The sequence below is a fragment of the Amphiprion ocellaris genome, chromosome 12, assembly GCF_022539595.1.
Source record: "Amphiprion ocellaris isolate individual 3 ecotype Okinawa chromosome 12, ASM2253959v1, whole genome shotgun sequence".
In the NCBI taxonomy this organism is placed as follows: domain Eukaryota; kingdom Metazoa; phylum Chordata; class Actinopteri; family Pomacentridae; genus Amphiprion; species Amphiprion ocellaris.
Window position 1 is genome coordinate 31,884,733 of NC_072777.1, and position 23,184 is coordinate 31,907,916.

The following is a 23,184-nucleotide window of genomic DNA, read 5'->3' on the forward strand; positions in this document are numbered from 1 at the left end:
TTTTTACTCGGATTTCCATCATTTAATTCCAAATCCTAATCGATGTGAACCAGCTCATCACTCCTAGCAAATTAAAGGTGCCAATTTTAAGTCAAAATTGTGTCAAATTAATCTTTTTTTTCCCTAAAACAACAAAACAAAAAAAAAAAATAGCTGAGGGCGCCGCAGCATCTTGGCTTGAATAGCTCGTGATTAGCCAGAACCAGATCTTAATTTTAGCAGCAAAAGAACATTAGCTGTCTGTTGAAAGATTTAATTTGGAGACGAGGAAAAAGAAAAAAAAATCAGAAGCAGAAGGTGGAAGTAAGATACCCCCCGCTGTCTCGCTTCAACTCTCACAGCGTAACCAAACGTGCATATGAAAGTCGTGGAAACTTTGTGGAAATGTTATTGGCGACTTCTTGTTCCGTGATGAATAACTTTTAATGGCTGAGTCTCTGGAGTGAATATGTTGGCACATAAAACCATGTGGATATTAGAAGGTATCCTCTGTTTTTTTCCATCCTTGTCGGGGTATTTTGTCCTACACAGGTATAAAAATAGCAAACTGACACATGCTGGGTGTTAAACTGAAGCTTTGAAGCTCTGACACTGACAGTAACTGATCTAATGGTCTTGCTACTGCCAGGTTTCCTCCAACTAACAGCCCTGGCTTTTATCTACCGTGATAGTTTCTTTTCCTGTCCTCTTTCAAGATATAAAAAAAAGTGCTATTTGTACAGCAAAAAACAACTTCTAGAATAAAGTTGAGTATTAAAACAACTGTGAAAGTCTGTATTTACCACAGTTCTTTGATCCTTCATGCCAGTTTTGCCCAGAGTAAATTCATTTAAACTTTATTTTTTGCTTGTGCTTCTTGCAGGTTTAACATCTAATTCTTCTCCTTCTGTTTTCCCAGCATTTGTCGGAGCTGCTGGCGGTGGTGCGTCTTCCCTTCATCCATCCGTCCTACCTGCTGAACGTCGTGGACAACGAGGAGCTCATCAAATCGTCGGAGGCGTGTCGCGACCTGGTCAACGAATCCAAACGCTACCACATGTTGCCCCACGCGAGGCAGGAGATGCAGACGCCCAGGACCCGGCCGAGGCTTTCTGCAGGTACAAACACGCATATAAGATGAACTGATGTGCAGCATCTGTGGTCCAGGTCACATGATCCGCCTCCCACACAACCAAACACTATTTATATTTTACTGCAGCGAGGTGACAGCGAGGTCAGGACTCCATGTGGAGACTATGACTCGTCACTGCTCTGTATTGATTTTAGCCCACAACTGGATAGCAGTGATTTAGGACACCATAATGTTTTGGGAACAACTAGTGTAAATACTGGACCGAACATGTACACAGAAGGTCATACACTACCAGTCAAACATTTGGACACACCTTATAAATCAATGGTTTGTCTTTATTTTCATGACTATTTACAGTGTAGATTCTCACTGAAGGCCTCAAAACTATGAATGAACACATCTGGAATTATGTCATAAACAAAAAAAGTGTAAAATAAGTCAAAACATGTTTTATATTTTAAATTTTTCAAAATATCCACCCTTTTCTTTGATTACTGCTTTGCACATTCTGGGAAAAACCTTGACTAAGAAGGCGTGTCCAAACTTTTGACTGGTAGTGTAATTCTAACTGTCAGGTCTAGTAAAGCTAGTGTTAAAAAGTTGGAGTTTCTGACACCAACATGTTCATGTTTTGGTTCCAAATATTGAGTATCGTTCTCCTTGATTACCAAGATGTGGTTCTAGTATCAGCCCTGAAAAAATCATATGTCGACCCCTAATAGGCATCAAATAATTCCCACCTTATTGTGAAATTAATACATTTTATGCCATGGACCAATGTAGGTATAACACTTGAGACTCTGTAGTATCTGTTACAGTTAGGTAAGATAGTATTTTATGTAGTTTTTGTTGGGATTTGATCCATAACGGGTAAATTATTCAGGTGAAATCACACCATAAATAACAACGTAGATTCATAACGCTTGTATTTACACTTGTTAGGTTACTTTTATGATGCTAATCTTTCAGGACAGACTTTTTCTTTCCACTATCAAAGAAATGACTGTTTACCAGAGCTCCTACACTGAGTCTCTTTAACAACAAACTCAACACGTAAACATCTCCAGCAAACTCTTTAACAGCAGCTCTCCTAAGCAGCCAGCCAATCACTCGCCATCTAACTGCCACCGATGTCGGAAACCACGTTTGTTTACGTTGTTAAAATCAAAGAATAATTCATGCAAATTGGAAGGCGCCTGCAAAATCGCTTTTGGCTGCGAGTTTTTTTCCCCCTGCAGGTCAGCCAGGACCACACTCCTCAACCCTGTAAAGAGCTGCCTAATTACAGTGTCTGCATGGCATTATGAGTTTCACACCAGCACACCTAACCATTCAGCACAACTTATTTTCTGCTCGGTGGAATAAAGATAATTGCCTAACAAATGGCACTTTATGGAGAGGTCAGTTTACCAGCCTGACTCCGTTGTGCAGCCGGTGTTGTTTATTAGCCAGTAAACAAACACTGAGGAGGATTGCGTCAGGTCAGTATTTTTTCTTTTTTTTTCTTTTCTTGCATCTTTAATTGCCTGTAATGCAGTTAGTTGCATGAGGGTTTATGAAGAATCATTTGCCTCTCGAGAGAAAACATTTGTTGCGTTATGCGCGCCCAGCGTCGTCCCATTACTCATCCTCGATCCAGTAGTTTCTCTTTGTTCTCTGCAGTTTCTTGAAGCATTTTTCTGTCAAGGCCCATTTTATAGTGTTTGGTATGTGCATATCTTATGCCTTCTGCATCCCCATTATGCAGGCTGAAGCGCGTATTGATTCGCAGTAGCTCGTGGCTCTGTACAACAGAATTATATAAATGCATAAACGCTGCTGCGATGAATACATTCATGATGCATTATACCCCAATGGCTCCATGATTGCGAAGTATATGTAAGTTTTCCCGATTGCGTTTTGAACTCGTCTGAAGCTAAAGTCCTTATTATGACTGACTCTCTGAGCGTGTGTGTTCGTGTGTGTTTGTGTGTGTGGCGGTTTCATAAGTGTGAAAAATGGTCTGTTCTAATGCACTGCAGCGATAAATACAGAATGTCCTCTGACCTTCTGTGTAACTGTATGTATACTTGTAGTACTGAGTGGTGTAGAGTGTGTGTTTGTGCAGTGTTTGTCTGCATGCGTGCGTTGCTCAACCATCTGCTGCATTGGACGGGCCTGGGCTCTGCACAGCGGGGCGCTCGCTCTCTGGGATTGCAGTTTTAGACGTAAGGGGACAGCGAGGGAGATAAAATAAAGACTGGAAGGAGGGTTTGAGGTTGCCGGGGGAGTGTTGTCGGAGGATAAGAAAGTGAAAAAGGACGTGGGAGAACAGGAGGAGAGGTCAGTGTGTGGTCAGAGGGAGGAGGAGAGCCACGGAGCCAGGAGGGGGATCAGAAATGAAATTTGAAGGGCAGACATTTGATTGAGTTTATTCTTTGAGCATGTGTCTTCTTGTGTAAGCAGTAAGTGTGTGTGTGTGTGTGTGTGTGTGTGTGTATTTTAAATGTGCGCAAGCAGATGGGGCACCACCTGAGCTCGGTTGATAAGTCTGTCAAGCGGAAAAAGAAAGGAAAACTGCCATCCGTGAAGCACTTCTTGCTGAGCGCAGTCAATCTGTGAACTTGTGTGTCGCGTGCATATGGGGGAGTATTATAGTCTTCGTGTGTGTGTGTTTGTGTGTGTGTGTGTGTGTGTGTGTGTGTCTGGGCCTCACACATTCACTCCTTGTAATAAATTTGAGGTGAATTAAACTTTTTATTTTTTCAGCCTGGAAACTTAAGTTGCTCCTCTGAGACTCATTTTTAATTAACATTCTTTCACATTGAGCCTTAATATGCTCACGGTGCAGGTATTATTTCAGCATTTGTCAGCAGAGCCCAACCAATAATGGATTATTAAGGCAGAAATCAACATCTGAGACTCAAAAAAAAAATACTAGAAAAGCTAAATATATCTGTATATATACATATGTGTGTGTGTGTATATATGTGTATATATATATATATATATATATATATATATATATATATATATATATATATATATATATATATATATATATATATATATATATATATACACATATATATATGTATATATATATATATATATATATTCGGCAATTCTTTTTGGAAAATCAGGATCTTTTACTTTGGTAAAGCGAGGTATTTTAGCATTTTGTCTTCAGGGATGCAGCAAATGAGACTCGATATGTTAATTAGTGAGCTTTTAGAGGTGCAGATTTTGTTACCCTCCATCACATCCACACCAGCTGCTGTTTCCCATTTTCAGTCTTTGTTGATGCTAAGTTAACCGGCTGTTGTCTGTAGTCTAATGGTCATTTTCTCGATCTATTTTTGCTAGTTTTGAAAGAGTATTGAGGTACCAGAGTTGCATTCAAACTGTGCATAACTTTTGTTAAGTCTTTGGTGGACCAGCTGCACATGGTGGTGGTGAAATTGCAATGAATATTTGTGGTATTTCTGCATAACTGTTTCTTGTTCCTCACACTTCTTTTTCATACCAGAATAGCTCTGTTGTTTTACAGCACAAAACACATTATATTCACAAAAAAAACTGTATAATTGTAAGATAGTTCCAGTTTTAGGGGCTGCTTTTGTGGCAGGACAAATCAAAGCAAGTAGGTTTTAATCTAAACCATGATCTTTTCCCTCTATTTAACCATGTAGTGTTGTTGCCTGTAATTAAGCGATTAGTTTGGTATTGCAAACAAAGGCAAACAGTTACTGAAAATGCTAAAAAAAAAAAAGAAAAGAAAGAAAGAAAAGTGTAAAGATACTGCAATAAACTCACCCCTGGAACCTCCAAGGGAGAGGGAGAGTGTGAACTGTTGTTTGACACAATTGAAAAAAAACCCAAAATGGCATAAATATGGCATTTTTCCATAACTTAAGTTGAAGTAATTTTATTACTTTGCGCAGACAATGGTTACATTTGACTTATTACATTTGAGAATGCATCCAATAGGGCATCACAATAAAACTAGGCATTGTGTGTTAATTCCACGACAGGAGATATGTGATGTTACCTAAAATTACTTAAATAACCCACATATATCTGTATCGGTTGATATTGGAATCAGAAATTCAGAGTTGGACAATATCAACATATCGGTTATTGGCAAAAAAGCCAATATCAGACACCCCTAGTAATAGTATTGTTATGGGTTGTAGCTGCTATATGAACATGTGTTACTAGCAGGTTTGTTGTTTGCTGCTGGGAAAAACACTGATAACTTATAGTGAACATAAAATTGTAAAGTTAAGGGATCTAAAAACCAAACCAGTTACTTACAAACACGTTAAAAGGACTGTAAACTGTAGTCATGATTGTCCATTGGTACATGAAACCAAAGCTTACCCACTCTTAAGGCAGAAGTATTGGTTAGGAGAACTTTTAACAGTAAAACATGATGGGAACAATGCCAGAATGTCAAATAGTAGCACAAATGTCTTTGCCAATTTTCCTATATTTGCCATGTTTTTGCCAAATGAAGCTCATCGCTCATGTCAAGGATAAGATCTCTGTTAATATGAATATTAATGGACTATGAAGAACCACTCTGCAATATGTTTAGAAGATGGAAAGGCGTAAACCTTTTTTAGCTTTAGAAAAAACAAAAAAGAGGGAGACATTTTAATGAGTACTTGCTCCATTAGCTGTAAGCTCTAAAAAAGTTATTTCTATTGTAGCCGAACAGAAGCAGCCAGATGGTTTTCATACTCGCCTTAATTGTGTTGTTTTTCCAGGTTTTTCTTTATATAGACTCCCGCTGTGCTGCATCGCTGGAGTTTCTTTCTTGACTTAATTGCCCGTTTTTTATTGATTGTTAATTTTTACATTAGCCACTCTGACAGGTCACCACATTGTTTCACTGTGTGTGTTCCTATGCAGAGTTATTTCTACAAAAAAAAAATGATTTGGAAGAAGGCTGGACAAAGCTGTTTTTCTTTTCTCCCAGAATGACTTGAAGGCAGTAAAAATGTGAATAAGCACCATGACATGAGGTTTATTTCTGAGCTGCTGTGCTGACTGAAAATGAGGTGTTTCCTCAGTTTTGCTTTGCACTTCCTTGACATTCTAGAGCGGATTCTCGGCATATTATTTTATTAGATGTTAATTAAGCAGCCAAAAAGATATTCGGCTTAGAAAATAACTGTCTGTGATCTGCAAATGTAGATGCAATTTTAAATTTAAAGATGCACGCTGGGAGGTTTTCCGTGTGCAGATGGTGTTATTGTTTCTGTTCTTTTAACATAATGTGATTTGAGTGGTATTTCTATCTTAGTGTACTTCATTTGTCCTACTGCAACTTTTCAGGAAGACATTTGGAGGCGTGTAGCTGATGTCTGTCTTCTGTTCGCAGCCTTCTGTCTTCCTCATTTGGCACCAGGAAAAGAGTCTGGAGTAAAGTAAAAACTGTGAGTGTCTCGTAATGAATCCATGGCATTTTGCGTGGTGTATGTGTATCCATTAGCTGGTAATTGGTAAATTAGACTGTGGATGTGCATCTGATTAGCTGTCATTAGACTTTCCAGGGGATCACGGGATTAAACAGCCGTCAGTGCTGCGAGTTCGCTCACAACATTTTCATGCCTCTTTGCCCTGAAACAGCCGATGCCCGAGGCGTTATGTTTTCCGGTTGTCCGTCCGTCTGTCCCAATTTCGTGATTCCAGTATCTCTGGATCGCCCGGAGGGCAATGCTTCGCAATTGGCACAAATGTTTACTTGGACTCAAGGTTGATCTGATTAGAATTTGGTGGAGGTCAGTGTGACCTGAAGAAAGACATCTCTGGCCATAACTCAAGAATTTATACGCTAATTCTGACAAAATTCACACTAATCATATAAAAAGATGAAGTGATGACATGTTATACCCGACAGGCCAAAGGTCAGCTTCACTTTACATCATAATGTTTCTGTAAAAACACTTTTCTGGCTTTTATTTAACACGATGACTCAGAAACAGAAGGAGACATGGAGTGTGTGTGGTCAGATCACTAACTTTGATTCGCTAGATCTCAGCTTCTATGCAGTGAAGAACTTTCTGCTGCCACGGCTGCAACTTTGTGCTCAATCAAAAACAGCTTTACTGGCCAAACATGTGAGAACATACAAGGAGTCTGAGTCTGTTTTTTGTTTCTCTCAGTAAACTTGCACGTTAAAGCCAGGATTACACTCCCTTGTGGATGCACACATGGACAGCTGGGGACACAACAGATGCATAGTTATTTTAAACTTTCATACTTTCTAGTCTGTTTGGAGGATGCATTCTCATATATGTGCAGTAGATCGGCATCTATGTATTTCACAAATACACACTGCTTTACCTGTAGGAGCAGAACACAAATTTTGGGCTGTAGGTGGACTGTAGTGGACGTGGACAGATGACGAAATTTGCCGCTAAGATACTTGTGAATGCTAAAGGTACAACACTGGACTAACACACAGCAGAACAAGAACAACAAAACTTAACAATGTCTTGTCAAATCAATGTCATTTATATATCCCTATATCAAAGAATTTGCCTCAAGGGGCATCGGTATCTCTACAGCAAACTTCTACACTCTAGAACTCAGTAATCATATATGTCAGTGTAGTGAAAACTTGCACCTCTATGGAATCAGCACAACCATGACTAGAAGGAGACAGAACTCTGACATTTGTAATGCTGTAAATTATGAAAGAAAAAACAAAGAAAGTTGGACTGATTTGATTTTTACGAAAGTGGAAAAAAAGACTTCAGTATTTTAGACTTCTACGAATTCTGCATTTTTCACGGTACTTTGCACATCATCTCTAGAAAGATGTTTCACCGTGCTGAATGTATTTTCCAACAACTTGCTCCTCCATATACTGCATTTGTTTTACTGATCAAGTATGTTTAGTTCTGCTTTTGGCCTCTTTGCTTTGTGGAAACACTGCCTGCAGTTCAACCAAATAGTCTCAGATTTTTTTTGTCTCCTGACTGTTGGTCACAGCAGAGTCAGTCATGGCTTCTCACTTGTGTTCAGGAATACATCATTTTTATCTCTTCAGAATCTGGTGCAGACAGTTTTTTTTTTGTGTGATTTTTTTGAACAGAACATATAGAGTTAAGTGAGTTTGATTAAATATTGAATTTTTGATTGGGTTAATTTGAACAATGGAACCACATACCACATGACTATTTCAAGGGTCTCCAATTTTTCCGTTTTTACTGTTTTTTGCTGGGATAAATAGTGATATTTTTATGATTTTTTAAATATATAGAACGTGCCTGTCAGATTCGTCTGCAGGTTTTGTCCTTCAGATGGTTAATACTTTTTATTAAACCCCTTCAAAGTCTGCACTACATATAATACAGGAGTCTTGACAGACGGGGATGTAAACTGCAAGTAGATTGATTGACTTGGGCACCATGATGCTGTAATTCTTTAATCACTGGATGTACTCTGACTTTGGTGGCGTTCATATATAAAACTGATTAGCCAACATGTTCAATTAGTTCAACAGATAGCACTGAAAGGAATGCTTATCAGTCTCTGTGTTCCATTGCTCAGGACTCAGGGAGATACCCTTTTTCCCCGGCTTCATCTCCCCATCTTGGTTCATCCAGTACTCTCTGATGTCAATCAGGACTTTACCCTTGAAGTCTCTGACACTGACATATCTCATCTTTCCAATCTGGAAGATGTTATCACCATTTCTGCTGCTCTTGGATGAGCCTCCTGCCTTGGAACTTTCTCCACTTTTTGTTTTCTTGACCGGCTTCTCTGGTGCACTTGGCTTCTTTCTCTTTGCCTTGGCCTCTACTTCACTGTCCAAGTCCAACAGTGTATATGTTCTCGGACTCGGACACAACGATGCTGCTTGCGTGCCTTTAAGGAGCAGCAAAAGTTTTTTCTTTCCTTGTGTACGTACGTGCACGCGGCCCAGTTGAACTCATACATTATGTTCCCATTTCCTTCTCTCCACATGTGTCGCTGTGCTCAGCTCAGGAGGGTGGAGAGCGCCAGGGCAAACTGTTAACTCAACCCAGCCAAGTGGAATAGCACTCAGACAAATGAGCTGTAATGACTAGGAGATGCAGGGGTCCAGCTCGGCTCACACTGTTTCTCTGTCTTCCTCACACGCACACACGCACACACACACACACACACACACACACACACACACACACACACACACACACACACACACACACACACACTGTTAAAGCTTTAAATGCATACACTGTGGGAGGGAATCCTTAAACAGTAGCTGCACTCCTTCTCAGCCCGCCTCTCTCTCTCTTTTTCTGTCCACTTCATCATCTGTAATCAAGCGTTCATGTATCTGTAAGCTGGAAAGTTAAACCACAGTGAGACCAACTCCGATAGCTGCAAGTTCACTCCATCATTCCTGCACAAGCATTTTATCCATCATTCGTTATACATGAAATGGTGTTTGCAGTTATAGATTACTGACTTTAAAGCTCCCCAGAACAAGATTTTATTCTTTTTTTCTTTCCTGCAAAATTGGGATCAGTACTGTGGTGCGTGTTACAGCAGGATTTTGGCTGCTCCCTAAATTACTCTGGAAATGTTGATATCAAACCTTATTGACCATTTTACATTCCTGCACCAGAAGGCAACCCAAATAAAACCCCGTGTTGCTGCGGTCTAGAATGGCTGGATTTCATTAGAACCGGCCTCGCACAAGAGCGTGGCTCGCATCCACGGCTTGGAGACAATAAAAGCTAGGCTGCTCTCTGAGGTCCGGAGCCACGTAGGCGTGACATTCATCTCCTCATTCACACCTCCGTCAGCCAGCAGCTCCTCAGAGAGTAGTCGTAGCGTGCCACCGCCGCAAAGAAAGCAGAACAAGATTCACACCTTGTAAGGAGAGCATAAAAGATCATCAGATGACTTTCCTCTGCCACCTACCGCTTCTGGATCGGGCCCGATTATCACTCCGCCTCACTGATCCCTGCGACGTTTCCTCAACTGCTCCTCATCAGCTCTGACAGTGGCTCTTTTTCGTGGAATAATTGAATTTATTTGTCATCTTTCTGTCTGGCTGCACAACCTCAACACTAACCATTAAGCAAGGCGATGCAGATAGGGAAGCTGTCAGCAGCTTGGAAAGACAATAGTAAGCTTTGCCTTTTTTTTTGTTTTTTTTTAATGTCAGGACTTTGTTGATTATTGTCCTGCTCTGTGTAATTATTCAGCCTGGTTTGTCTTTTAGAGCCAATGCAGCGTGAGATTACTCTGTTTCACCTCTCAAACTGGAAAAGCAGGATGCAGGAGAATGTGCCAGAAATGTCTTAATCGCTCTATGTGAAGAGTGCCCTTCAGCGGATCCTCTTCCGATTTTATTTCTGGAGTCTGGAGATGGTATTTTGAGGGAGTGGAGAAGAGGAAGGAGGCAGTGAGGAACAGAATGAGTGAGCACAAAGTTGGATGCTGCGATCCACTGGAGGATTGGCATATGAGTTTTTTGCTATTCCTTCGGCTTATCAGAGCAATCTCAAGCAAACACGTCTATCTCAGTTTATGAATGTAACATGGAGGCGGTAAATCCACATTGTATCCGGAATGTGTGAAAGGGCCGCAGCCAAAATTAAGGTTGCATCCGCTTGACCTTTTGGCTGCTATCAGCCTGAGCTACCGAGAAGCAGGAAAAGGGGAGGCGGCGATCGTCTTGGCTGCAGCCAGAAAACTTGACTCACTCTGTTCTTGAGCTGCAGTTCGTGTTCAAACCCGAAGTCAACAGCATTTACAGAAACATGGATCAGCCTCGGCATCGTTCACACCACATCTGGCACTTTGACCCGCTGGTACCTGCTGCGAGGCTGGAAGGCGGCTTCAGCCTCATCCAATATTCAACAGGCAGAGTGGAGCTGCTTTGAGCTGTAGCTTCACATGTGCTGATGGTGCAGATCTGGTTGTTTGGATTGTGGGCGCATCTGTGCCTGCATCAGATCATCAAATCGTAATATATAATATTTAAATACTACAAGATTTAGAGGGTTAGTCCATCTAAGTTGTGGGAAAATATTTTCTCTCTTTTCTCCAACTGTAAACAGCCATGTACAGTTGAGCCCAGAGTCATTCATTCCCATACCAAATTTAGATTTATAGTGAATTTTTACATAAATAGTAGGTTGTTTCTGACTGAAAATTACATAAACAAGTAACAGAAGATGGTAGTACATTCTGTTTGAGATATTAGTGATACATTTTAGCTATTTGTTTTATCCAATTCTTTTTTTTTTTTTTAAATGCTGTTTTTATGCCACATCAAATAGTCCTGGTAATTTCTACCATGTTCTGGAGAGTGCTATTACACTCTAAACTGAGAACAGCTGATGCAGTAATTATCTAGTCAGTTACTAGTCAAGTGTAAGTCACTGTTTTTCTGAAAGAGAAAAGAGAGCTGCACATTGTAGATGCTCACATAACAGCTGGGAAATGCTAAAAGACATATGTGCCATGGTGCAAAGTATTGTCAAGAAGTACAAGACGTTCTGCAGTGTGAAAAAGCTCAAGGGCGGTAGGAAGATAAGTGGTGACCCCTGTGCTGGAAAGAATGGTAGAGACCAAGAAGAACCCACCAAGGCCATCCTGATGAATCTAAGCAGTTCTTGTAGCAGCATCTCAATCAGACACTGAACTTGACGCCTACCAAGAACGGCTCTGAGTCTCTAAGACAGACATACAAAAGCTCAGCTGGACAAAGAAGAAAGGTTTTCATCATCGTTGCTGTGGTTAGATGTGATGAAAATGGAGTTGTTTAGACTCAGAGACATGGCTTTTACATGGCAGCCCTGAGAAAAGAACATGTTATGAAGTCTTTAGAGAAAAACATCAGTCAGTCTGCAGAAAAACTTAACTTGACATTGAACCTTCCAACAAGACAACAACCAGAGACACACAGCCAAAGTGGTCAAGAAATGGTTAAAAGAAAACAATACGAAAATGTTGGAGCAGAAATTCAGAGTTTAGACATGAATCCCATTGAGAATCTGTGGAGAGAACTGAAAACCAGATTGATGGAGATGTTTACAAAGAGAAGTGAAACAAAATCCCAGCAGAGACATGCAGTAAGCTTGTTAGCAGCTATAAGAACAGTCTGATTACAGATATAGGCATTACCATTGCATACCTCAATACCTCAAACTTATCATCAACATGTCTAACATGGTGTCTTTCTGTCTTTTGCTCTTACTTGTTTATTTCAGTTGAAACCAGAAAAAGGCTATTCCCCCATAACTCAGTATTGCGATATAGGTATGAATTATTTTGAGCTCAACTGTGGATAGTTTTGTGTTTTTTCCTCCCAAATTCCTGCATTTATGCCCGGCTCACCAATACATGATTTAAAAAATTTAACAGTAACATCTCTCTCCAGTACAGTGTCCCAGTTACTCTGGAAAATCCATGGAAGCAACTTCTGAACAGTTTTCACAGGGATTATTTCGTCGGCAGAAATAGCTTTACCAAAACCTGTTTTGTGGAGACACAATGCTGGTGTAATTTTACAATTCTGTGAGCAACACAAACCAAATACCAATAAATTTTATTGTCAGTTTGGAGGGAGAAATCTCAAGCAGTTATCTGAAAACCTGAACAGAGTGAACCAAAACTGCTTTCCTGGCCTGATATTGAAAGATAAATGAGAACTGAGCCTGCAAACATGGCGTTCGAGGACACTTGAAGCCTTGAAAAGGTTTGTCTTCTCTTCCAAGTACACCAGCCAATTGCTGGAGTGTATATTTTTGCTGAGCAGATCCCCAGCAGACGAGGAAATACACAGTTGCATGGAAACACATGCGTGTGAATTCATTTCACCTCCCCGGACCCTGACATTATTTGGGAGCCTTTGGCCCCCTGATCCTCACTATAGCAAATTAATACCCAGGGAGAGAAATCATGGGATTAGGAAAGAAAAAACAGCTGAAGAGAGAGAATAGAGAGAAGCAGCGGTGATAAGAAGAAATGGTTATGGACCAGCAGTGAGATATAAATGGCTCTGAGTCCTGAGAGACGGACTGCTGGTGTCACTGCAGCTCTGATACCCACTGAGTAAAAATCTTCCAGTTTTCTCCAGTTATACATATTTACACATACATATTTATGTATGTGATACCTTTGTTAATACACAGACATCACTCCCCCTCTTTTTTTTTCTTTTTCTTTCAGACTGGACTAGATGGTTGTTTGTCATTGTCATCGCTGCAGTCCTGTGATTTATGTGTTTAATGCCTCGCTGCAAACCAGAGAGATTTGATTGAGGAGAATGTTAAAGACTAATGAAAAAACGGAGCGGAAGCTTATTGTAGGAACAATTATTTGAGCGATGTTCCCTTTCATAAAGTATACCTTTGAGTTAAATCCCTTGCAAATCTGTTTTTCTGCTCTAAACGTTACAGAGGAGATCTACAAAGAGGAAAAAGAAGCAGAGAAGTTGGGGAAGGACTGTAAATCAATTTGTAGTGTGAATACACTGTGTGTGTGTGTGTGTGTGTGTATATATATATATATATATATATATATATATTTTCACAGTAGAAGTGTTTTGTACATGAATAAGCAAATCTTTCACACTGAATCCTCACGATGAACTGAATGACCAAGGTCTATGACCCAATCAGTAGCTTTTGGCAATAGCTCCCCTCTCTGGTTACTGAAAGAGCTAAACCCACTCAGCTAGAATATACAGTATGTCATTACAGTGTATACAAAGGGCAGCAAAATCCACAGAAGCAGTTCTAATGCCATAGCTCGGCTGCAGATTGGTGGTCGCTGAGCTCTTAACCTCATAAAGAGAGTTTGTATGAGCCCAGATTTGCACAAAATTGAATAAAACAGTCTGATTCAGCAACAGACAAAAACAAGCAGGACTGAACTGAGGGTTTGATGTGATGATTTCATTAAAAGAAAGAAAACCAAACTAAAGATTTTTCAACAGAAATGAAGGAAACAATCTGAATCAGCAGGTAGCTCAAATTACTACAACTGTTCAAATATAAAGGCAAACATATCTTGTAAGGAAACTGCAGTACATCCTTTATTTCTCTGCAATTCGTAGATTATGTTGCTAAGCAGCAGAAGACTTCCAGTTGATAAATCAGGCTTTTATTAAACACAGCAGTCTCACCTCAAGGTCCCTGTAGTTCCTCATCTGGAGCTTCCAATCACGTTGCATTGTCTTCATCACAGCATGGCATTTGACCAGTTATCTTAAGAACTGAAGAGCAAGGAGGTTCTAAGTGATTAATTTTCCTGCTGATTAAATGAAATTTAAGTGTGGATTATTCTAAAAGTAAGATAACAGTGGTTGTGCTTTGACTTTAGCAGTGTTATCACCCGTACTCTTCATTTCTTGCAAGTAGATGTCTACATACCTGTCTACTATTCTGTCAGTCTCCAACTATTTTGATATTCTATGACTCAGTAGTTTTATAAGAACAAAAAAAAAAAAAATCTTTGGATTCCAGCATCTTAAAGTTTCCGTTTTATTTTCTCCTCTGACAGTAAACTGAATACCTTTGGGTTGTGGACAAAACAAGACTTTTTGGTTGACATTTTTTAAGATTTTTGGACATTTTTATAGACCAAACAACTAACTGAATAATCGAGAAAATATTTGGCAATGAAAATAATTGTTAGTTACAGCCCTACATGCAATCATATTTTTATTTTCTAGATGAAAATACTTACAACCACGCTGGTTTTCAGAGATGTCATGTGTCCCACTTTCCACCTGGCTGATTTACAACATCTTTGCGGAGGTGGAGGCTGCTGTCTGTCGCAGCATGTGGCTGCATAACATCTTACATGCAAAAATTGACTGGTGCTGTACATGAATAAAATATCAATGGTTACCTTAATTGACTTGCATTTCCGGTGCCAAGTAGTGATGGTAGCATCGTTTGGTTGACCAGTCCCATACAATCCCTATGTAGATGTTCAAAATCTTCAGTACTTTCTGAACTGCTCCTTTATGTTGGCTTCAACATTGAGTGCTGAGTTCTTGACCTTGGAAATAGACCATGATTGAAAGTTCCAGAACAGCTACTAAATGGAGTTTTGAGGCAGATTGTGTTGTCAGCTGCTGTCTCAATGTTCAATATTGAATTTCGGAGGTGGTATTTGTTGGGATGCTTTTCTGTTATGTTACAAATCACTTTTAGACGAGGAAAGCTGATGCTGAGAGTAAAGTTCTGGGTTACCATATGTTGAACCCCAAGAAAAATGGCCACCTTATTGTGGTGGAGGGCTTTTTGTGTCCCTGTGATTAGTAGGCAAAGTCCCAAACTGGCTCAAAGTAAAGTTGCCGCTCCTTTCGTTTATGGTGCGTTGCCTCCATGAATCGGGCATCTTCTGGCTCCTCCCATGGTTGCTCAATTGGATTGGGATCAGGTGAATTTGGATGCCGGGTCAACAGCTTGCGGTCTTTGTCATATTCCATGGCATGGTGGAGTGGTCTTGATCTGCAACAGTGTTCAGGTGGGTGGTACATGTCAATCTAGTATTCAAATTAATACCAGAACCCAGAATTTCCCAGCAGAACATTTCCTTTGAAGCCAGATCAATACCTGTGTTTCCACATAATGGTCAAATAGAATTTTAGATGACAATGTATATCAGGCTTGTTTCAATTATCTGCTGTGAAGAGAGTAAACTAGACTGTGTAGTGTCGTCCAGAGGTAGTGGAGTAGTGTACATTGCGCATGGCTTTTAAAACCAGTGTACAAAGAAAACAAAACCTAATGTTTGGTAGCTGCTTAACAACCTCTGGGACATCCGATGGATTCTTAATTAGATTGTAAACTAGGAAGTTGAAAGGCCAGGACCAATGCATTAGAACTTTCTTTTGGAGGTTTTACAGCCACATTTAACAGTGAGGAGACCCAGAACTTGCTGGAGGGATTTCATCTCATCAGGCCTATGACCGCCTTGTTGAGATGGAAAACGTTTCAGGACAGAGGGACGTCTGGAAGGACCCGCTTAGCCTGCTGCCTCTGCAACCAGACCCCAGAAAAATGGAAGAAAATGGATGTATGGATGTGTTGAGCAAAATACTAGCCTCAACTTTCAACTTTCAGGGCTGCTGAGTTACTCCCATTTGTAGACCAGATCTAAATTTGCCTCTATGACTCCACCCACAGTCTCCTTGTAGCTGTTCTGCTGCAGAAGTCTGGCTGGTTAAAGTAAGGTCACAGAAGTCGGCAGCACTGGGTAAAAGGTGCATGAGGTGAAAGAAGAGGAAGCTGGCGAGGGAAGATGAAATGCAGAGCATGTTGGAAGAGGAGGAAAGACTCCTGGGGTTCGAGCGAGAAAGACTTGAAAAACAAGGAGACAGGAAGAGAGGGAGGGCAAAGACTCCCGCAGGTCGAGAGAGTGAAGGAAAGAGGGAGGTGTTAGCCGCAGGGTAAAAAGAAGAGGAATAAGGAAAGCAGGGTCACAGCATGAGGCACAGAGCAAGGAGACCTATAAAAAGGTGAGATAAGACCCATTGTGGCAGCAGGGAAGAGGAAATGACAGAATCTTTCCGTTTCTGTCTTCATCTTTCCATCAGCCTCACTGATTCAGGGGCGACTGTACATCCGTGAGTGTGAGTTTACGTCCACAGTGAGAATGCAGCTTGTTCCAGCATGGGGTAAAGCATGGGCGGTGTGCTCCTGTCACAGATAGGTTTCATTTAGTTGAAGTCGAATTGGGTGGAAGCAATACGCCGAAGCTGTCAGGGTGTGTTTATATGTGTGTGTGTGTGTGTGTGTGTGTGTGTGTGTGTGTGTGTGTATTCACGTCTCGCTCCGTGGGTGGGCATCAGCTTCAATTTGAGATTCAGCTCTTTCACAAGACTGTCCATCCCTCAGAACATATCCTTTTTGGGGGCTTTCTTTGCCGCACAATACACAGCTTGCCTCCTTCTGAGGGATTTAGTACTGCACTCTGTCCAGATGTTTTCCATCCTAGTCCCTGTTTATGCTCAATACTCACTCCGCTGGCCCACTGTATCAGTGAAGACTTGGTGATGTCTCTGTTGCAAATGGCCATTTAAACAGATATAATCAACATTTTTCTCAAACCTACTAAATTTAGCTGCTAGTAGCTGAATATCACATTCATCCGGTGAACACAAACACATGTATAAATGAGCAACATTTGTAAATGGTTTGGTTATATAAGAAAGAAATCAGAGCCTGATTAAAATATGTTTTTGGAGCCAGTATTGATTTTTTTTTTATATACCCTAATCAGCCACAATTAAACCACATGCCTGATATTGTTAAGGTGCACATTGTGCCCGTCAGAGCATGGACACAGGGCCAGTGGGCTGTCCTGGGATGCCAGTAGTGGATCCTTTGGGTTTTGTTGATTGTTGGGTGTGGCTTCCATAGATGGGGCTTGTTCCAGCACATCTAATGAGTGCTCTATTGGATTAGGATTAAGGGAGTTTAGAGGTGGGCTTTGTCGTATTCAATGCCAGGGAGAGGTGCTCTCAGTCTACAGCGATGTTTAGATTGGTGGTAAATGTCAAACTAATATTGAAATGAATGCCAGGACCAAAGTTTCCAAGCAAACACTTCATGACATGATTAATTGCCAGGTTTCCAGATAACTGTCAGTTGGAAGTAAACATTTCTTTCCTTTTAGCTGCTTTGGAGCGAGTAAACCAGGCTGGCTGTGTCGCATCATCAGAAGGTGGCAGTATAGTCTATGTGGCAACTGAAAAACAAAGCCAAAAAACCTCTGGCTCATTCCATGGATGCTGCATCAGATTGGCATCTGGAGAGTTTGGAGGTCAGGTAAACACCTTAGGCTCTATGCTGTGTTTCTCAAGCAGTTATTGCTTTTTCACATGGTGCATTGTCCTGTAACAATGAAACGGTGTACGTCGTAAACCAAGAACCTGCCCATGACCAATTCCGACGTAACGACAAAATACCGTTGGTCAAGTTTTTGGACACGCTTAAAATTTTACCCAATTGCTGGCTGTCCAGTTTTTGTGTGCTTGAGCCCAACAATGCCGGGCTAACCTCTGTCTCCCATTGATCAGGGGCTTCTTGACAGCCTTGTAGGATCTTAAGCCATGATCTAAAAGTCGGCCACGTACAGTGCAGGTGGAACACTGGACACCAGTTCGGTTTGATCACTGCTGCTGAAGCTCCTGTGATGTCATTCGGCAGTTTTCCCTGGATGAAAAGTCCTTGGACACCAGATCTTGGTTTGTCTTCCAAGCTGTTGGTTGGTCTGTATTTCTGCAGAGTGAATCCAACAGCTGAAGAACTGCATCTGCACTTCCTGGCTATCTGGGTGCAGCTGTACACTTCCTGGCTGAGAGTCTGTATCTTCAGATGTGTTTCCTGCTTTAGGTTCCTTGTTTTAGCCATTTTTGTCTCTGAAGAACTTTGAAATGTGCTGGCTTTATATAGACATGAAGCACGGCAACAAAAATTCTGTCTTGTAATAAAAAGCACGACCTTCATTAGTGGATCACTGGTACCAAAATGACCCAATACTCAAAATTTCTGATGTATTTTTACAGAACCAATCAATTTTCAGTTTTTAATGGCTTTTTTAGGATGTGTTAATATTTTGGCTGTGACTGTACTTAAAAAAAATATACTTGAAGACCTAAGAGTGATTCTTATTGCAATATTTCACAAACGCATGGGGTGTCTGAAAACTTTTTTCCACCACTGTAGAAGAATACCCTCAGTCTAAAGTACAATAAAGTTTTAACAGTGGTAGCTTAGCCAGATTCATGAATAAAACAGTGTGTTGCTCAAAACCAGTGCCAAGTTGATATTTTTTCCTGAGGTTAAAAATATGCCAAGAATATGACAAAAGGTCAGTAACAATCAGGCGAAGGAGACATTTTCTCCCCCAAACTGCCATGGGTATAAACTCTGTCAGGAAAAAGGAAAAAAAAAAGAGCTGTCAAGACTTGGTTATCCCTTCATCCCCAACCGCTCGTCTCCATCTTTCGATCCTCCATCCCTTCATCCCTTCTACCTAACTCCCATCAAACCTCACACTGACTGACAGCCGTCCCTGTGAGGCTTCTGCGAAGAAAGAAAAAAACCTCACACATATGCACACAGACACACACCCACGCAACCATCTGATCCGATGCTGTGACTCCCCGTCAGCGGTGCCGCTCTCGTGTTGTGTTGCGTTGCGTTCTGACAGGCCGGTGCTGGGTTGTGTTAGCTTGTGAATGTGTTCAGGGCTTCAGGGGTCAGAGCAGCCTCGGCGCCCAGATGTGGACTCTCCCTGACGTGTCCGGCCAAGCAGAAAGCGCTGCAAAAAAAAAACAAAACCCTGGCACATGTGCACTAGGTGATAATAGAGACCTGCATGTGCATAGACACAATGGGGCACGTTGAAGCTGCATGTGGAATTGGCCTAATTAGATACTGTGAGGATCCAAGCTCAGTGCTGGAAGAGACTTTTGTATGTAGAAAAGCAAGAAAAGAAACATCTTCTTTTCACTTTGTGTTTTTAACATCTTCACATTTTAGGATTAAACTTAAAAGAACAAACTTGTGACTTCTGGAAATTTACTGTTTGTACATCTCCGACAATGTTTTTGGGTGCAGTCGGATTTAATAATTCTTCGCGAACAATCAAACCTATGCAGACATTAAAAGCGCCATTAAACATCAGAACATTGATTGATGTGCGTGCACAGAGAAAGCAAATCCCCAAATTGGCTTCAACATAGACACAGAAACTTTGCCAAGTTAATCAAGGCAGTCAATATCAACAAACCGAAACGGCTAATAAGATGAAAGGAAAGGAGATGAAAAGAAATGAAATATTTGGTCTCATAAAGGCAAAGAAAACAGTCGTACTTTTTAAAATCCAATAAAGTTGAAAAATAGGGTGTGACAGGGTGAATACAGAGAGAACAAACATGTACAGCAATAGCAGCAGACTAATCACGAGGAAGAACAATAGCAGAACAAAGTCAATATAATTAATGTGCGTGTAGGTATAGAGGGAGGCTCATGAGAGGGAAGACAAAGAGCCTGTTTTCACTCTTTTTTTCTTTGTCAAAGAACAGCCGCTGTAGCTGCGACTGTCCTATAAAACTACACTCCCATTTGTTAGCTGAATATCAAGGTCTGTTGGAGGTCTCGAAGGCCGTTTGAGGCTTCAGAGTCCGGGGCGTGATGTGACAACAACCCCGAGATCTTTTTTAGCTGCACTCCACACATCTTTCACAAATGCTGCCAACATGGGCGGCACAACTTCCTATGCCTTATTGTTGTTTTCTTATCCTGTGTACCAGAGCTTCATCTTTGCAGTGACAACGCCACAATTTCTCCTTCAACCATCACGTCCCACGCAAGAGGAACACATTCTTAAAACCGAGGGAAAGAGCCAGCCGGCTTTAAGCTGTCCACTAAGTCTAAGCTGTATGTCCACGATATGTCTGCGGCAGTGCTTACCGCTCTGTCTGTTTGCTCAGCTTCAGCAAAGCCCATTGTAGTTGTTTTTTTTTATTTTGTGTATCTTTCTCCTCTTTTACCCTTGTTCCTTCTTCCTAGAGAAAAGCTCTCTGTTTTTACTGGCTTTGAAAGAAGAGAGAAGCTTAAGAGAGAGAAAAGGGGGTGATAGTTTTAACAGAAGGAAGCAGGAGGAAGAGACAGCCGTCCTGTCAGGAGAGTGTGGAAGAGTATCGATCCGGGCAGGTGAACCAGTGGTTAGCCTCGGTTTGGAGTGTATGAAGATTAGCTCTGCCTCCCTTCGTTTTTTCCTCTTTTTTCTTCTTTCCCCTTTTTATTTCCCCCTCTCCTTCCTCTCACGGCGTCTCTATCTCCTCTTATTGCCATCCTCTCGCTGCCTGGCTCTCCTCCCTCTGCCGGCCTGCCTGCTGCTTACAAACACACAGCTCATTTCTGTCTGTCGGCTCGTCGTCTTGCCTGCTGCTGCTGCTGCTGCTGCTGCTGCTGCTGCTGCTGCTGCTGCTGCTGCTGCTGCTGAAGACTGAGAGGACCTGAGACACGCATGTGGCAGCCTGCCAACCTGTTTGTGTGTTTTGGATCACTGGTGTCTTTATCCACCAGCTCTATGCACGCGCGTGTGTGTGTGTGTGTGTGTGTGTGTGGGGTTGTGTATGCATGCATCCGAGTGCTGAGATCTGCTGAGCCGTAATAGGGATGAGCACCGAACGTGTTTCAAGTATCTTCTTAATCACACCAGGTCTACCTTCACATACAAATGCACACAAATTGATTGGCCTATTGATTTTGCAATTCTCTTATGCCAGTGTATGTTTCACTGCGAGTGTGTGGACGAGTGAATCAGTGGGTTAGAGCCTGTAGTTTGTGCAGGAAGGAAGAATTTGAGAGCTGAGTAGCAACCAAACGAATCCCAATCAGTCTTGGTAATTGAGCTATACTTTCCCATTTAACTCAGTGGTTTCCTGTGACCGAGAGGAAACATTGTCGCTTTACATTTTATTTGTTTTACTTTCTGCCAAACTTATTAACTCAAAGACAACCGCGGCCTGCTGACTTTAAAGCGGCAAGCATTTTATAATGGTTCACATGCAGCCTAACACCATGAAAATAGAAAGATGGCATTATTCAATGTATACAAATACCATACAGTATGCCGCAAAACCCAGTACACTCATGTTGATTATCACTTAAATGTCAGATGATTCAAAACTGAATTATTTCTAAGTTGACAGACAGGTTTTTTGTTTTACTTATGAAAAATCAAACGCGTGAACACAAAAGATATTGGGGGGATTAAACATTTTTAGATGGCGCCATGAATGCCAGTGGATACATCAAAATACTGGCTGACAAGACGACTCCCAGGCTACAGAAGCTTGGCAGAACAGAAATATTCCAGCGTGATACTGGTGCAAAGCACACTGCCAAAATCACAAAAGAGTTTCTACAGAAGAAAAAGTGAAAGCTGCGACCTGGACAAGTATGCCGCCTGACTTGAATCCAATAAAACACCTTTGGGGGATTTTAAAAAGAGAGGCAGAGAAACACAAACCCTCCAGCAAAGAGCAGCTGAATGGCAGAACATAGCTCTTGGAATATGATAACCTCAATGTCAAGGAGGATCGAGTCTGTCATAAAAAATTAGGTGGATGTATTGAAAAAAAAAAAAAGATTTGAATCTGAGTAATGGCAACAGTGCTGGCTTTGTTGCACTGAGTTGATGCTGTGGGGTTTTTAATATAGTAGATCTAAACTGTTACTTTTTAGTTTTACATAAGAGGAAATACCCAACCGTTCATCATTCTGAATCATTTGACATTTAAGTCACACTATGCTTTATGCTATAAACTTAAATATCATCCCACAGAACATTTTGCCTGCTGGTTTACTACAACACAGGGCCATCACAAAGAGCCTTTGATAGAATCGTGGCCCTTATTTACTGGTGGAAACCTTTCCTGATGGCCTGCTTTCTCCCACCTCTTTCCCTCCTTTGTCCACCCCCATTCTCCTCCTCCTCCACCCTCCTCCTGCTCCTTTGTCCTGCAGGTGTAGCTGAAGTGATAGTTCTGGTGGGGGGGCGTCAGGCTATCGGGATGAACCAGCGTTCCCTGACAGCGGTCACCTGCTTCAACCCCCAGAACAGTAAGTGGTACCCGCTGGCCAGCCTGCCCTTCTACGACCGGGAGTTCTTCAGTGTCATCTCGGCCGGGGACAACATCTACCTGTCAGGTGAGCTAAATTGTCCACTCCGGCAGCACAATTGCAGCTTTTCCTGTTGCAGTCGGTTAGTGGCACCGAGCAGGAGGAGGACACTGGATGTTATCGGTTAACCATCCTGCAGGTTATCCCTACACCCCCATAAATACTTCATATTAGGTCTGATTGTTTTAAAAAATGATGTAAATCAAGTACATCATCCTTCCATTGGTTTAACCCTCCTGTTGTCCTCATTTACGGGCACCAAAAAATATTGTTTCCTTGTCTGAAAAAAATCCAAAAATTCAGCAAAAAAATTCCCCAAATTTCTGAAAATTTGCAAAACCTTCAGGAAGAAAGTTCCAATAATTCCTTAAAAGTTTCCCTTAGAAATTTTATTTTTAAAAAAATCCCCCAAATTTAGCAAAAATTCTTGTGAATATTTTCAAAAAATGAGTA

General features: G+C 41.3%; 1 protein-coding gene across 7 annotated transcripts in view; it reads left to right on the top strand.

Moving 5' to 3' along the window:
• LOC111569679 (kelch-like protein 29) overlaps positions 1 to 23,184 on the top strand; it is a 339,950-nt gene that overhangs the window by 239,214 nt on the left and 77,552 nt on the right. For all 7 annotated transcript variants that reach the window (XM_023271948.3, XM_055016003.1, XM_055016000.1 and 4 more), the window contains 2 exons: positions 899 to 1,097; positions 22,576 to 22,758. In XM_023271948.3, coding sequence (XP_023127716.1) covers positions 899 to 1,097; positions 22,576 to 22,758 — 382 coding nt within the window. The remainder of the gene's footprint in view (positions 1 to 898; positions 1,098 to 22,575; positions 22,759 to 23,184) is intronic.